Source organism: Lissotriton helveticus, chromosome 5_1, assembly GCF_964261635.1.
Source record: "Lissotriton helveticus chromosome 5_1, aLisHel1.1, whole genome shotgun sequence".
In the NCBI taxonomy this organism is placed as follows: Eukaryota; Metazoa; Chordata; class Amphibia; order Caudata; family Salamandridae; genus Lissotriton; species Lissotriton helveticus.
In genome coordinates this window covers 1,798,788,674-1,798,804,566 of record NC_136065.1, presented here as the reverse complement: position 1 = coordinate 1,798,804,566, position 15,893 = coordinate 1,798,788,674, and the positions used below count along the sequence as shown (strand labels likewise).

General features: G+C 47.3%; 1 protein-coding gene across 1 annotated transcript in view; it reads left to right on the top strand.

The window, feature by feature from the left end:
• MYO1D (myosin ID) overlaps positions 1 to 15,893 on the top strand; it is a 620,564-nt gene that overhangs the window by 418,609 nt on the left and 186,062 nt on the right. The window contains exon 19 of the mRNA XM_078645112.1: positions 6,644 to 6,748. Within this exon, the coding sequence (XP_078501238.1) occupies positions 6,644 to 6,748 (105 nt within the window). The remainder of the gene's footprint in view (positions 1 to 6,643; positions 6,749 to 15,893) is intronic.

Sequence of the window (15,893 nt, the reverse complement as noted above, 5' to 3'; positions counted from 1 at the left end):
TCACCATCGGGAACCGCCTTCCACCATGATGCCTAGTCACGGTGTGGGATGCAACCCTCTCACTGAGTGACAGGAGCACAGCAGTTTATTTTCAGAGGTATAATAAATACCCTTTAATCAGCTGAGGGTAGTGAGGTAAGCAGAGCGTGCAACAAAAAGGTGAGGTAATTAAAAGTAGCTACAGAGTACGCGAACCGCTTTATTCATGCACCCCTGGGTCAGAATTAAAAATGAAGGACACTTCAGGAAAAATTAAACGTGCAAGTGTGTGTCACTGATGTAGGTCAACATGTTACATGTTCCTGCTAATAACCCTCAGACGAGAAGTTGTGGCATTTGTAAAAACCTATAATAATAGTGATTCTGCTACTTAGCTGTGCTAAAAAAATGGGAGTATATGGTTATAGTGGAATATGTTACACAACTGTCCAGTGGTCTTCTGTGAGTCCAAGACAGGGACCCACTGGCAGTCACCTGCAAAACAATATATATATATATATTCTACATGTAAAATGTACAACTAGGTTATAGTTTCAAGTGGGGGTAGGAAGTAGAATCTAGACCACTCCACTACCTGACACAGTGAAGTATGATCCACCCATGCTTGACACACAGAAATCAAAACCATTACCACAGTTGGGTGAAACACAACAGGATCAAACGAGTGCTTCTTGTATCAAAAAAGACTTGCATGCAACCATTGGCGAGGCTTACCCGCAATCGTCTGGTGTAGTGCCTCAACTCGGGCCCTGCTGTGTGCCTCAGGGTACTCTCAATCCTATTTAGCGTTATAGGAGAGGGTAGGAAAGAAAAGAAAAAAGTTTACACAGATATAAATTTCCCATGGTACTCGAGATGAAGAAAGGAATGCAGCATTCCAAATAGATGGCTAAGCGGGTGTGATATTTGTACAGATTTGTAAACTCTAAGGACCCTATCTAAGTGTACTTGCAACATTCCTACACCAGGGAGATGCTGAAGCGGTGTGATACGCTGAGCCATTGCATCTTAAACAGGATACTAAGCAAAGGAAATGCAATTTATCCAAAGGGAGCTGATCATGTCTGTGCATTGTATAGTGCTATGCGCCCAATATTCAGTATGCACAGCACAAAAACAGGTTGTATTAGAAAAGCGGTTGTCGTAAATAAAGTGTGTTAACCAGGTTGAAAATAATACTTAAACTCAGAGGAGAGTGAAAGAGTCTATCTTGGGTCACCCAGTAATGCATAAACATTTATTAGCATAGCCTTGTAATAGCCAGAAGTCAGAGAGGGCAAATGGAATTATTTCAAAAGAAGCAGTCAACACAGGCTACAATGAGGCATGAGGTGTGTTATATTATGAGGCATGTTATAGTTATGCTGTGTGTGGGGCTGATCAGCAGCAAGGAGCTAGCCATATCTCTAGGCTAGAATGACCCAAAAATAATTAATGAGTATGTTGTGGTGCTCGTGGGGCTGATCAGCAGCAAGGAGCTAGCTTTCGACATAGGCGGCAATGACCCTAGGAGAATACATGAGGCATGTGATAGTGCACGGGGGTTGATCAGCCGCAAGGAGCAAGGGGCTCTTAGCTCTTAGGGAGCGGAGTCTGGCCACTTCTGACGCCAGGTTGAGGGCACTGGATGTGGCGGGCAAAATGGCTCATATACTGTTAATTTGCACTCCCATAGCGCGTCTATGACATTTGACCTCTGTGGAATATAGGTAAGAGAGGCTGGGGATTGTAGTTGAAGATGATCCCGGCCTCGTTTGGAATGCGCTCCTATATCGAATATTATTCCTGCACTTTGTGTCAAATAGTCCCTGTGGATTCTGGGAAATGTAGTTCAATACGGCTGGGGATTGTAGTTCGAACAATCCGAGCCTCGTCTGTGCCGTTTGCAGCGGACTCGTATATCGCACATAATACACACACCAATGGTGCATACAGCTGGGGATTGTAGTTAAAGCAGTCCCAGCCTCGTCTAATCTGCACTCGCGAGGAGAGGGGACTGTTGTAAGGTGACACAAGCAGCATAGAAGATAGGATGTCAATGGCCAAGGGAAAGCCTGTAATGCAGTGAATTTGGTACCCCACAGTTACTCAGGATTACCCAGTCTACTGAGTTATAAAGTGTATCTTAACAAGGCTTAAACATATAGATACATATTTAGAAACCTGCTTAGTACTGGGAGACAGAGATAGTATGGCCATGTCCAACCTCATGAAGATTGACGTCCTCTCATGTCAGTGATGTGAAGGTTGGAAATTAAAGTTTAATAGGGAGGGGATGTCTGACATAAAGCAGCAATCGCAGCTGTAGTATTCAGGGCCCTTAAGCCCCTCAGTGGTAGGAGTAACAACAATTACTAGCCTCCCAGAGGTCATTGTCCTTTCGATGTTAGTTATGCAGGTACCTTCAATGTAAAGGTTATTTCATGGGATAGAGGACAAGGGGATCTCATTGTTAAGCCCATCAATCTGGCTGCGTAATCTGTAGATCCATTTCTGTTCTCTAACAAAGAGATGTTGGTAACTAAAAGTGGTATGTTGGGTTTGTCTAAGACTATCCAGTGCAATTCCTAAGCTGAGTGTCCTTTCTCAATAAAATGATTGATCAGTTTTGTGGCCCATTTCTTACATTTGATCATGCTTTTGTGTTCAGTGATGCGAGTCTTCACTTTGCTTTTCGTCATACCAACATAACGAAGCCCGCACGGGCAGGTAATGAGGTACACCAGTCTGTCACTGTTACAATTTGTGTGCTGACTCAACTCCCAGGGCTCATTCGTCCCTATGTTGATGTGGGAGGTGTGTGATGTCAAAACACAGACTCCACAGGAACCTCAAGGAAAATGCATTGTACTGGTGGTAGGCCCCATAGTGTGTTCTGTGTGTTGACAACTACTGTGGGATGGACTTAGTCCCTTTCATATCCAGAAATACAAGGAACATGCTAACACTCTGTCCACTCAATTGCTAGACCGACATTATCCTGCCTCCCTCATATGAGCATCTGCCAAGTATGCCAGGAACAACCGGGAAATACTCCTTGCCATAAAGCCTCCCAAACCTTTCACAGACAGATTATTGATGTGTCAACATCTTTTGTAGCCTTGTAGTGTAGTTCCTATTATCCCAATAGGCTCTGCGCATTGGAATAATACCTTCAATAGTATAGGCCTAGACCAGACGTTAACTAGGTCTACTACTGTCGATATTAGACTTAAAGTTTTGGGTTTGCCAGCTAGCTCAGAGTTCACTAGAAACTTTCTCGAATAGGCAAGGAGGAGTTGAACCTCCCTGGATAGACAAGAAGGGATTTAGTTTCTGACAACCATAGAACATGACAACTTTGCTCTCCCCTAATCAAGAGTGTATCTCTAGAGTCGTGTGAAAACAAAAGACGACTTATTTTACTCAGTCAGTACGTGCATTCTTAGTCTCACCAGATTGTAGAGAAAAGGAAGAGACGGGCGTGTTCAATAAAAGATGTTATTTATTGATCAGTCTCTTTTCTCATACAAGAGAAATGGATCGATATTATTGCAATACTTATGGTTAAGTAAAGTGCATACAATAAAAGCAGAAGTATAAAATAATACTGTAAAAACATTGATATGGTTTCTAAGCCATATGAAGGTTTAAAATGAATAAAATGAATACATACACATTTACATTTGACTAATCGTACTCAACTGGTGTTTCTAACTACGCCTACCCCGTGTACCTGACCTAAGCCTAATACGTGGGCGGGAATAGAAAGTTACAGTTTAAGTTAAGTTTGTTTTGCCAAGTGACTGACTAAAGAATTCTCTGCAAGGGGTTATTCAGTTCTGTACCTGGAATCTAGGATGAATGAGGGATGGTATCTCTCGTCTCTGGTCTCGATATTCCAGGCTGCCTGCGAGGGCTACCCGGAAGCGCCGGAGCTGGATTTCTCGGCAGGAGAAAGCAGCGTCTCGTTCTCAGCGCGTCAGGAAAGGCGGGGCTGCGCCAGCGGGGTCTGCTCTGCTCTGGGCTTCGGCAAGTCTGGCTGCTCCGATCTCGTCACCACCGCGTGTGTTTGCATAGGGCAATATCGGTAATATTTATACCTTTAAGGTGCCGAGATTGACGTAAGGATGGACATAGATACGTCAATAAGGATGTCATACGACCTGGTCGTTAGCACATTCTTTCGCTGAAGTTCTCGGTGAAATCAAAACAATGGCCGCAGGGTTTTTCCCAGGTTGTCATAGGTTTGATTTGTTTTGAGAACTCCGTATGCCTTATCAGGGGCTGGAGGAATATCGCTTGTCTAATTAGATGGCAAGCGTTATGACCTAATCAGATAACACGTTCCTGTGCCGTAGTGTGGCTTTATCAGATAACGGTTCCTGCATCATGGGGGTTTTCTGCCTCATGGGATGGCTGCTAGTTAACTTGTTAACCAGAATAGGGTCAGGAATAGGGGGATCGATACAGAACCTATAGGAATACATCACAGCCTCTCATACTTGATTAAAAAATCTGCAAAAACTGGCATATTCTGAACAAAGGAACTAAGTCCATCCCACGTCTCCTATTTTGCATTTAAATGCATCAGTAATCTTAAGGAAAAGCTGGTACACACGAGACCACCATCAAGAGTTGCCAGCATGCAGAACATGCTATGGAGTCTACCGCCAGTACAAGGACATTTTCCTTGTGGTTTCTGTGCAACCACAGGGACTGTTTGACACAAACGCATCATCAGTGCGGGAATTATATTGGATATACGAGCGCATTGCAAATGAGGATAGTATTGTCTTTAACGACAATCCCCTGCCTCTTTCAACCATGCTCCACAAAGGCCAGATGTCATAGAATCGCTATTGGCGGACGAATCAACATTATTTAAGCTTTGTACGTCGCATCCAGTGCCCCCTAACGTGGCATCGGATCCAGCCGGACTCCACTCCCTAAGAGGTAAGTGCTGCTACCTCCCGCGCGCAATAACATGCCTCATTAATTCTTTTTGGGTCATTGTAGCCTGCATCTACGGCTATCTCCTTCCTGCTGATCAGCCCCGCGTGCACTATAACACATCTCATGTATTCTCATAGGATCAGTGTAGCCAGAGTCTAAGTGTTATTTACAACCTGGGAAACAAACGATTTTATAGCACCGCTCTTCTAATACAAGCTGTTTTCGGTCCTTGTATCTGACTATTGGGCTCTGAGCACTTTACAGCTAACTAACCTGATTAGCTCCCTTTGGATAAATTGCATTGCCTTTGCTTAGTGTATTGTTTAAGATGCAATGGCTCAGCGTATCACACCGTTCCGGCGTCTCCCTGGTGTAGAAATGTTGCAAATACACTTAGATGTGCTCTTTGCAGTTTCCAAACATGTACAAATTTCATACCCACTCAGCCATCTCTTTGGCAATCTGCCTTTCCTTTCTTGATTTCGAGTACCTTGAGCCTTTTATATCTCTGTGACCTTTTGTCTTTTCTACTCTCTCCTATACTGCTAACTAGGATTGAGAGTACCCTGAGCCCCACACCGGGGCCAGAATTGAGGCAATACACCAGACAATTGCAAGTAAGCCTCACTTATGGTTGAATTGCATGCAAGCCTCTTTTGATACAAGAAGCACTCACTTGATCCTGTTGTGTTTCAGCCAACTGTGGTAATGGTTTTGCATTCTGTGTGTCAAACATGGGTGGATCATACTTCACTCTATCAGGTAGAGGAGTGGCTTAGACTCCACGTCCATTTTCCATCTATGCACCCAGGACCTGTAACAACATCCCTGTATGCATCCGTCCACACACAGATGCTCTGATTTAGGGAATAATCAAAGGCTAACCCCTTTAAAGAACATTACATCACAGTGCAATACCTATCTACAACCAACCCTCCTCTGCTCTTACTCTCTGAAGTTATGCTTGTCTTAGACAATGTGCAGCTCTTTGTTGCATTTTGGCTATGGTTGCACTATAGAAATACCACATACATGCACACAAGAAAATCTGTTAGTACATAGCGTGTAAAGGTAGAAATTTGTTTTCAGTGATACATGTGAGATATGTACATATTAATAAAGATTAGATTCGTACACTACAGTAGAGTGGAACTTTGGACAGAGTGATACAGGGGATGCTTGTACATAGCAGTCCAGGTGGTATACACATGAAGGATAGAGGTAAGATAGATCAACAGAACAACAGAGGGGATAAGTGCACAGACTAATATGAACACAACCTCCTACAGAAGAAGTAATAAAATATTCATGTAAGTAAAAACAAGAAATGATGCAAGGAAGATTAATCAGCAGAAAAATGCAGTGTAGATGGGATGTGGCGATTGTGGGTCAATGTCTACGGAGGTAAATGAATGCTTCACTTCAGTTTTTTTTCTAGACACAAATGTGTAGGATATATTTTTTAGTGTCTGTTATTGTGGGTCTCTGATGTGGGCATTGGGTAGAGTCGCATGTGAACTAGCCTATGTGTCTATATCCATGGGTGAAGCAGGGCGGGGAGGAGCTGAGTCCATCCTCTCAGGTAGGTTGTTCATATTACGACAAAGTCTATCACATGCCAGACTAGTCTGCTTCTGTGGTAGATCTGAAGAAGCCTTTGGAAGAAGAGTCCTGTCTTTAATAAAGTGTGTTTTCTCTTCATTCACAGAAACATGACAACATGCAGACGGCAGGCACCTTCCTCTCGGTGGCCAACGAGCTGAAACGGAAGGACAAATTCATGAATGTTCTGTTCTCCTGTCATGTGCGCAAGGTATGCTGCCATCTGTAAACCCTGATTCGGTCTGGGCCTGGAGGCCTGCCCGACAGTGAGAACCACATCATAAGCAGAGTATATAGCTGTTAGCAGCAAGGGTACCAAATCAGGAGTGTCTGAAGTAAGAGTTCCAGATTCTGGGCATTTTGATCTATACCGTGGGAAAAACTGCTGAGTCCATATTTATTCAATATTGGGTTTGAAAAGTATCATAGGATTAACAAAATTGACATGGTTGACCGGATGCTACCAACAAACAGAGAGAAACATTTAGAATTCTCAAAGAGCTTAGTCAGAACAGAATTTGGCAGACGAGCCGACGGACTGAAATACATTTCAGGACTTCTTTCTTCAGAAAGTCAGGGATATTCTCACCAAGATAGATAACACTCCAACAAATCAGATGGCCCTGGATCAGACTCTAGCCCCCGCCCCCCATGTGAGAAGCTCACGTCTTTAAAGCTTAGACCCATTTCCCAGCTTCCTTTTTTTAGCAAAGTTCATGGAGCAAAATGTCCCACAATACGTTCATCTTTTATAGAGGAACACCAACTACTCCAAGTGAGGCAGGCCGGCTTCAGGGCTCATCATAGTACTGAATTAGTGATGTTGGTTGTGCTTGATGAGCTCAGAGTTAGTGCCGATAACAAAGATGCGAGCGCCCTGATTTTGTTAGATCAGTCAGCGGTGTTCCATAAGGTCAATCATGCGCAACTCCTGTTTCGGATTGCCAATCTGGGCATCTGCAGGTTGGCCCACCAGTGGATTGAGTCCTTTTTGCTAGGGTGGTCCCAAAGGACCCAACTGGGTGAACAAACATCAAACAGTGGTGCTCTCACCTGTGGGTTTCCCCAGGGCTCAGCTCTGTCTCCTCTCCTTTTCAACGTGCATCTCCAGCCATTAGTGGCAGCCCTAGCCGGTATGGACTGTCAAGTATTTAATTATGCAGACGACACCCAACTTATTCTGCAGATTAATAACCTCCGCAAGCCCAGACTTGCTTGCAGAACATCCTTAGATACACTGTGAATTGGATGACAGCCAATTCATTATAAGTCAATCCGGATAAAACAGAGGTCCATGTAATCTCTACTAAAGGTAACCCCTGGAATGGCCTTTTTTGGCCACAAGAGCTCAGCACTGCCCCTATGCCAGTGCCTGATGTTAAAAGCCTGGTTATTAAGATCAGCGCCAACCTTTCCATGACCAATCAAGTGGCTCGGTTGTTGGCACTTGCTTGGGCATAATGCGACAGCTGCGAAAACTTGGCTCCCTGCTCTCGCCTACTACTCTACAGATGATCATGTCGGCCACGATCGTGTCCAGTTTAGACTATGGCAATGCCCTTTATATTGGCCTTCCTGAGAAATTATTCAGCAAGCTGCAGGTGATCATGAACACCGCAGCTAGGCTGATTTCTAGGCTCCCTAGAAAGGCTCACGTCACCCCTCTGCTGCTTAAGTTGCATTGGCTTCCGGTCAAACAGAGAGCCAAGTTCAAGGGCCTTTGCATTGCCCACAAAGCCATCCATGGCCAGGCTCCTGGTTATATCAAGGAGCTCCTGATGAAATATGCACCGGGACGCATACTTCGTTCATCCATGGCGGGCCTCTTGGCCCCCTCTCAAGCTAAAATGGCATCTAAAGGTGGAAGAGCGTTCTCGGTTTTAATTCCCCAACTCTGGAATGAATTGCTGGAGAACCCCCGTAAGGAACCCGCCCTCCTCCCTTTCAGGAAGTGTCTTAGGACTTATCTGTTTAGGTAAGCCCTGGCCACAGTCTAATATATTAGTTTGGTGCTCATCGGGGATGCTAGAAGGTACCTGAGATTTCTCGTCAAGCGCTAAGAGACCTGTAGGTGATCATGCGCGATATAAGCTATAATTAACATAACATAACCCTTCCCTGATCACATCACAAGAACTGACATCAGGTATTAGTTTATCTGATGAGACTTGACCATGATGACAGATTGCTGTATAGACCGTGATTGCTAGTAAACTCAAACATTCAAGTGCTAAGTAAAACTAGCAGTACATACAGTTCTAATTAACAAGAGTAGCCACGTTGTTTAAACCAAATGAGAGGTAAAGTCCACAGTAAATTTCTGGAGTAGTTGCTACCCCTGAATAGTTCAAAAGTGATCATTATGTTTGTCATGTAAGTGTGGTAGACCATTATTCATGATACAAACAAAATGTTCTACTCCAACAATGACCAACATGGATTCAGGTTTCGGGATATCAACCCTGGATATGTTTACAAAGCAAGAACTTAAATTGCGCAGTCACCGGTAAGCCTGGATCTAGCCTCCTGGGCTGCTCTGTTAGATGCCCTGAAGCTGTAAAACTTCAAAGTTGCTACTAGAGGACCTAGGTGGTCATAATAACAGAATCATTAGATAGAATTTCATCTTGATGGAAAAAGAATTAAGAGCACAATTTCACCTTTTTTAAATTAATTGTTTCTCTTTGGAAGGTGCATTCCCTCCCACACCTTTCACCTCCACCCATCTTCTGTACTTAATTGCCTTTTTTCCAGACTGCTCCACGTCCATTTTACTGCTGGCTAAAACCAGTACAAGTGTTGCTCCTGAACCCGGTATCACAAGTCCTCCATAGTGGAAAGTCCCAGGTGTGTCATCCGGCAGCATATGCAGGGCAGCACTCATGTTATAGACACACAAATTGAACAAGCATTGGAAATGCAATAGGTCTCGCAATAACGTGAGTCTGAACTATTAGCATTGTAAATGATAATGCCCTTTATTTTTGCGTTCTGGTTTTTGGAACATAAATAAAAGGCTTTGTCATTTACAAGGCCTATAGCTTAAATTTGCGTTAAAACGAGACCTATTGCATTGCAATGGTGGTGGTGCTGCTGAGTTTTCTCTGAATCTGCACTCTGAATCTGCACTCTGAATCTGCACCCACAATCTGCACTCTGAATCTGCACTCTGAATCTGCACCCACAATCTGCACCCACAATCTGCACTCTGAATCTGCACCCACAATCTGCACCCACAATCTGCACCCACAATCTGCACTCTGAATCTGCACCCACAATCTGCACTCTGAATCTGCACCCACAATCTGCACCCACAATCTGCACCCACAATCTGCACCCACAATCTGCACCCACAATCTGCACCCACAATCTGCACCCACAATCTGCACCCACAATCTGCACCCTGAATCTGCACCCTGAATCTGCACCCTGAATCTGCACCCACAATCTGCACCCTGAATCTGCACCCACAATCTGCACCCAGAATCTGCACCCAGAATCTGCACCCACAATCTGCACCCAGAATCTGCACCCACAATCTGCACCCACAATCTGCACCCACAATCTGCACCCACAATCTGCACCCACAATCTGCACTCTGAATCTGCACTCTGAATCTGCACTCTGAATCTGCACCCACAATCTGCACCCACAATCTGCACCCACAATCTGCACCCACAATCTGCACTCTGAATCTGCACTCTGAATCTGCACTCTGAATCTGCACCCACAATCTGCACCCACAATCTGCACCCACAATCTGCACCCACAATCTGCACCCACAATCTGCACCCACAATCTGCACTCTGAATCTAGACTCTGAATCTGCACCCACAATCTGCACCCACAATCTGCACCCACAATCTGCACTCTGAATCTGCACCCACAATCTGCACCCACAATCTGCACCCACAATCTGCACTCTGAATCTGCACCCACAATCTGCACCCACAATCTGCACCCACAATCTGCACCCACAATCTGCACCCACAATCTGCACCAACAATCTGCACTCTGAATCTGCACCCACAATCTGCACTCTGAATCTGCACCCACAATCTGCACCCACAATCTGCACCCACAATCTGCACCCACAATCTGCACCCACAATCTGTGAGTGGCGTTGCGTGTGTGAGTGGCGTTGCGTGTGTGAGTGGCGTTGCGTGTGTGAGTGGCATTGCGTGTGTGAGTGGCGTTGCGTGTGAGTGCGGCGTTGCGTGTGTGAGTTGCGTGTGTGAGTGGCGTTGCGTGGCTGAGTGGCATTGCGTGGCTGAGTGGCGTTGCGTGGCTGAGTGGCGTTGCGTGGCTGAGTGGCGTTGCGTGTGTGAGTGGCGTTGCGTGTGTGAGTTGCGTTGCGTGTGTGAGTGGCGTTGCGTGGCTGAGTGGCGTTGCGTGGCTGAGTGGCGTTGCGTGGCTGAGTGGCGTTGCGTGTGTGAGTGGCGTTGCATGTGTGAGTGGCGTTGCGTGGCTGAGTGGCGTTGCGTGGCTGAGTGGCGTTGCGTGGCTGAGTGGCGTTGCGTGGCTGAGTGGCGTTGCGTGGGTGAGTGGCGTTGCGTGGGTGAGTTATGTTGCGTGGGTGAGTGGCGTTGCGTGGATGAGTGGCGTTGCGTGGATGAGTGGCGTTGCGTGGATGAGTTGCGTTGCGTGTGTGAGTGGTGTTGCTTGGGTGAGTGGCGTTGCGTGGGTGAGTGTGGTGTTGCGTGGATGATAGTGGGCTTGCGTGTCTGTAAGTGTTGCTGTGTGGGTGAAAGTGGCACAGAGCCTTTGATGTGGCCTGGCGCAGGAGAAATGCTGCTGCTGCTAATTAAATACAAGAGTGGCCGGGAAGCGGCCGGGAAACACAAGTACGGCCGGCCACATAATTAGGGGAGGAGAAGCCGCACAGCACACGCTGGGAGAAGCCCTTTGATGTGCTGTGCGGCCGCGATGCGCGCTCTGTGCTGGGGGAGGGGGAGGGCCATTAGCCTGAACTCGCGGCAAGATCAAACGAAGGGTGGGAGGGACATTGAGGAACAGATGGCCATGAAAGTGTATGGGCCAAAAGCGCGTGCCTGTACGTGCACTCGAAGAAAACGCCACGAAAAAAAGCGGTGGTTATACAATCAGTTCGAGCACTTGAATTCTCGCCATTTCCCATTCCTTCGGAATGGTAAAGGACGAGACCTAAAAACTTGCACCTCAGAATACACTCAGAGTATTTAATTGACAAGATATTTTGTTGCTCTATTCTCCTTTAGAATTAGTTTTTTTAATATACTTGATTTCAACATGGATTTTCTGATCAATGCATAACGCTATTACAGTAACAAAGCTGGAAGGGGTATGCACAGCTAGTTTTGTTTTGGTACATTTGAGCTACTGCCGGGACATGGCCATGCACACAGTGATGCAGAAATACAACCCTTTGACTTGTACAAGTCGCTAACTTGATTAGAAGCTAGAGAGAGAGCTTTTTCCATGGTTCCTCAAACTCTTACTCCCACGTGCGAGTCCTGGATGTTTTTAAAAATTCCTTTGCTGGCCACCATTTTTAGGTCTCGCTGGTGATGCAGCGCGATAGCGCTGTCGCCAGCGAGATCTATTGTGGTCATATTGCCTGCCAAGTGGTACAGACTGGGGCACGTGCCGATTGATGTCTGTGGACGCACTTCTAAAGAGTTGCGCTTGCGCAGACACGCTTCCATATACACACACAGCCCCTGCTTTCGCTTGGCTAGCATGCACTAACGGTGCGTGCGCGCGCACACACACACAGCCAGGCCCCCCGCCCCTTGAACTCACACACAGACACACACACAGACCCACACAGACCCACACGCACACATGCACACACACACACACGCACACATACACATGCGCATTGCCCCCCTACCCCCACCACCACTCCGCCCCACTCACCTCCTGACAGCTGCAGCCACCGCGTGGCTCTCCCTTAGGCATGGGAGCCCCACGTCAGTACTGGTTCTCTGGGCCAGCCACACCATGGGCGCGGGCTTCCCATAGAAGACGGAAGTCCCGCCCCACGACAGGCGTCACGCGATTGCTCAGGGTGGTGGCAGCGCCTTGAACATCGTTTTGTAAGGCGAGCAGATTGCGAGGGACTATCCTCTGCTTTAACTTTTACCCCAGCTGTATTGTTGCAGTATTTTTAAAAAAAAACTTATTTTAACATTGTGCTGTGCATTTTCGTTCATCAATTGTACCTCTTTTTAACATTTTTTAACTTACTCCTCTTCTGTGCACTGTTTCCCTGTGCCCCGTTCCACCGCGGCTTCTTTGTGCCGATTGTTGTGGAGGGCAGGGTCGGGCGCCATCTTCTGTGAGTCCCGGACCCCTGCGGGACCGGAGTTAGCGGTCTAGCTGTGGGAGGGGCTTGTGTTATAAATAGTAATGCACCCTTTGACGCGCAGCGGGCGCGCTGTCTGCGCGCCGAAAGAGCGCCAAAGGAGGGCCCGTCTGTGCCCGTCCGTGCACCGGCGTGCCTAGTGCCAGACCCCCTGCCCACTCGCGCCTGTCACAAAAAGCTGCCAGATTAAGGTACTCGCGTGAGGATTTACTAGGACTAAACACGCTCAGTTGCGATGTGAGAAACCTCTGGGGGGTGGCCGACAGCCTAACTAGAGCGTGTTCACTGTGCAAATTTCATTTCCATCCTACGCTCAGCTGCTCCGAATCGAGTAACGCTGACTCTACTCAGATTAGAGCAGGGTTGATTAATGCTAGGTCCTTGGTCAAGCACGCTGCCGATGTCTTTGAGCTCTTGGTGGAGAATCAGTTTGACATTTTCTTTATCACTGAGACATGGCTCAATGACACTTGCGCCCCAGTAGTGGAGCTAGCTGTCCCTAGGGGCTTCAAGATAATGAGGGCAGACCGCCCGCTCGGTAGAGGGGGCGGGGTTACCGTGATCTACAGGGATACATGGATCTTCTCCTATGAGCCCAAGGGAGATTTAGGGGACACGGAGCTGCTTCATTTTTCCATACGGTTTAGCCCGCATTTCACTTTAGGAGGCACGCTGGTGTACCGGCCACCAGGTTATGCTGGTCACTTTATCGATGCCTTGGAGGAGCTTATTGTGCCCCGTGCTTTGAGATTTTCTAAGTTTCTCCTCCTAGGGGATTTTAACATCCATGCAGATGTCTTAGATGCCATAGAGACCAGACGCCTAGACGAAGCCTTGAACTTGGCTCAACTGAAACAATGGGTTAAATTTTCCACCCATGTAGGAGGGCATGCACTAGATTTGGTATGCTCTAACTTTGATATCCTGATATCGCACCCCGAGAGAGTGACGTGGTCAGACCACGAGTTGATAAGATTCTCCTGGCGTTTGGAAAGACCCACGAGAGCAGGGGATACCCTCTCAACTGCTTACCCTCGGAGGATCAACCTAGCCACTCTGGCTGATTCCCTATCCCGAGACCGTCCTCGTATGGCTTTGGAGGTGGGCGAGGCTGTCAGCAATTTCAACACATGGGTGGAACAGGGGGCAGCCGCCTCTGTTAATCAGGGACGCATCCGTAGGATGCGTTTTTCTCCCTCCAAACCATGATTTACACACGCTCTCATGGAATTGAAATTAGGCTGTAAGAAACTCGAGCGAGTGTGGAGGCAAGCGTATCTGTAGGAGGCGAAAATCGCCCTGCGAGCTGCCCAGAAGGATTACTATGCTGCGATTAGGACAGCCAAGAGGAGCTACTACGCTGGAAGGATTGAAAAAGCAAATAATAACAATAAAGAAATGTTCTCTATCGTCCAGAGTTTTCCATCCCCCTGCGCTGCGCAACCTCTGCTGCCTGCTTCTGAATAATGGTGTGAAGAGCTATCCTCTTTTTTTTTATAGAGAAAATTGCCAAAATCCAGGAGGACCTGGCTGTGGTTTGCGATTCCCACAGGGCCTCACCAATGTTTCCTTCTCTCCCTGAGCCCAGGCCTGCCGATCAGCTCACAGCTTTCTCCCCCTCTGCCGAAACAGACATCCTGACAATCCTTAAGTCCCTGAAGTCAGGGTCACCCACGGATCCGTGCCCAGCCAGGGTGTCGGTGGGGTGGCTGATACAGTGTGTAAAGAGGTCACCCAGATTGTGAACCTCTCCCTCTCTACTGCGACGGTCCCGACCGACTGGAAGCAGGCCAAGCTACTGCCGCTCCTAAAAAAGGCTGGGATGGATCCTGCTGCCCCTTCAAGTTACCGGCCGATATCCCTGTTGCCGGCACTGGCTAAAGTCTGCGAAAAAACTGCTTTTCGCCAACTGGACCACTTTGTTGAGTCATCTCACGCCCTTCACCCTGCTCAATCAGGGTTTCGCCACCCCTTGTTGTAAATATTTTTGTCCACCCTAAGCGTGGAAGGGTATACTCAGATGTGAGTCCCTTGCTCATTGCACCATCAGGATTCAAGCAAGCCGGGCCGAAGACGGCTGAAATGCCAGAAACCGGTCCCCGGAAGCTTGTTTCCTTCCCAGTGTAAGAATTGGCTTTTGTAGTCTGGTCTGCCCTGTTCCCATGATGCACTGGGCCAGGGACAGACTAATTTGCATACAGCCAGGTTCTGAAACTGGGATGGTGCAATGAGCTAAAAAACGGTGTTGGATCTAGCCCTGATCTCTTGACTGGGTGAGAGTATTCTGCTTAATTCAGAGACTCTGTCCATCACCACCCCTTGTTGTAAATATTTTTGTCCACCCTAAGCGTGGAAGGGTATACTCAGATGTGAGTCCCTTGCTCATTGCACCATCAGGATTCAAGCAAGCCGGGCCGAAGACGGCTGAAATGCCAGAAACCGGTCCCCGGAAGCTTGTTTCCTTCCCAGTGTAAGAATTGGCTTTTGTAGTCTGGTCTGCCCTGTTCCCATGATGCACTGGGCCAGGGACAGACTAATTTGCATACAGCCAGGTTCTGAAACTGGGATGGTGCAATGAGCTAAAAAACGGTGTTGGATCTAGCCCTGATCTCTTGACTGGGTGAGAGTATTCTGCTTAATTCAGAGACTCTGTCCATCACCACCCCTTGTTGTAAATATTTTTGTCCACCCTAAGCGTGGAAGGGTATACTCAGATGTGAGTCCCTTGCTCATTGCACCATCAGGATTCAAGCAAGCCGGGCCGAAGACGGCTGAAATGCCAGAAACCGGTCCCCGGAAGCTTGTTTCCTTCCCAGTGTAAGAATTGGCTTTTGTAGTCTGGTCTGCCCTGTTCCCATGATGCACTGGGCCAGGGACAGACTAATTTGCATACAGCCAGGTTCTGAAACTGGGATGGTGCAATGAGCTAAAAAACGGTGTTGGATCTAGCCCTGATCTCTTGACTGGGTGAGAGTATTCTGCTTAATTCAGAGACTCTGTCCATCACCAC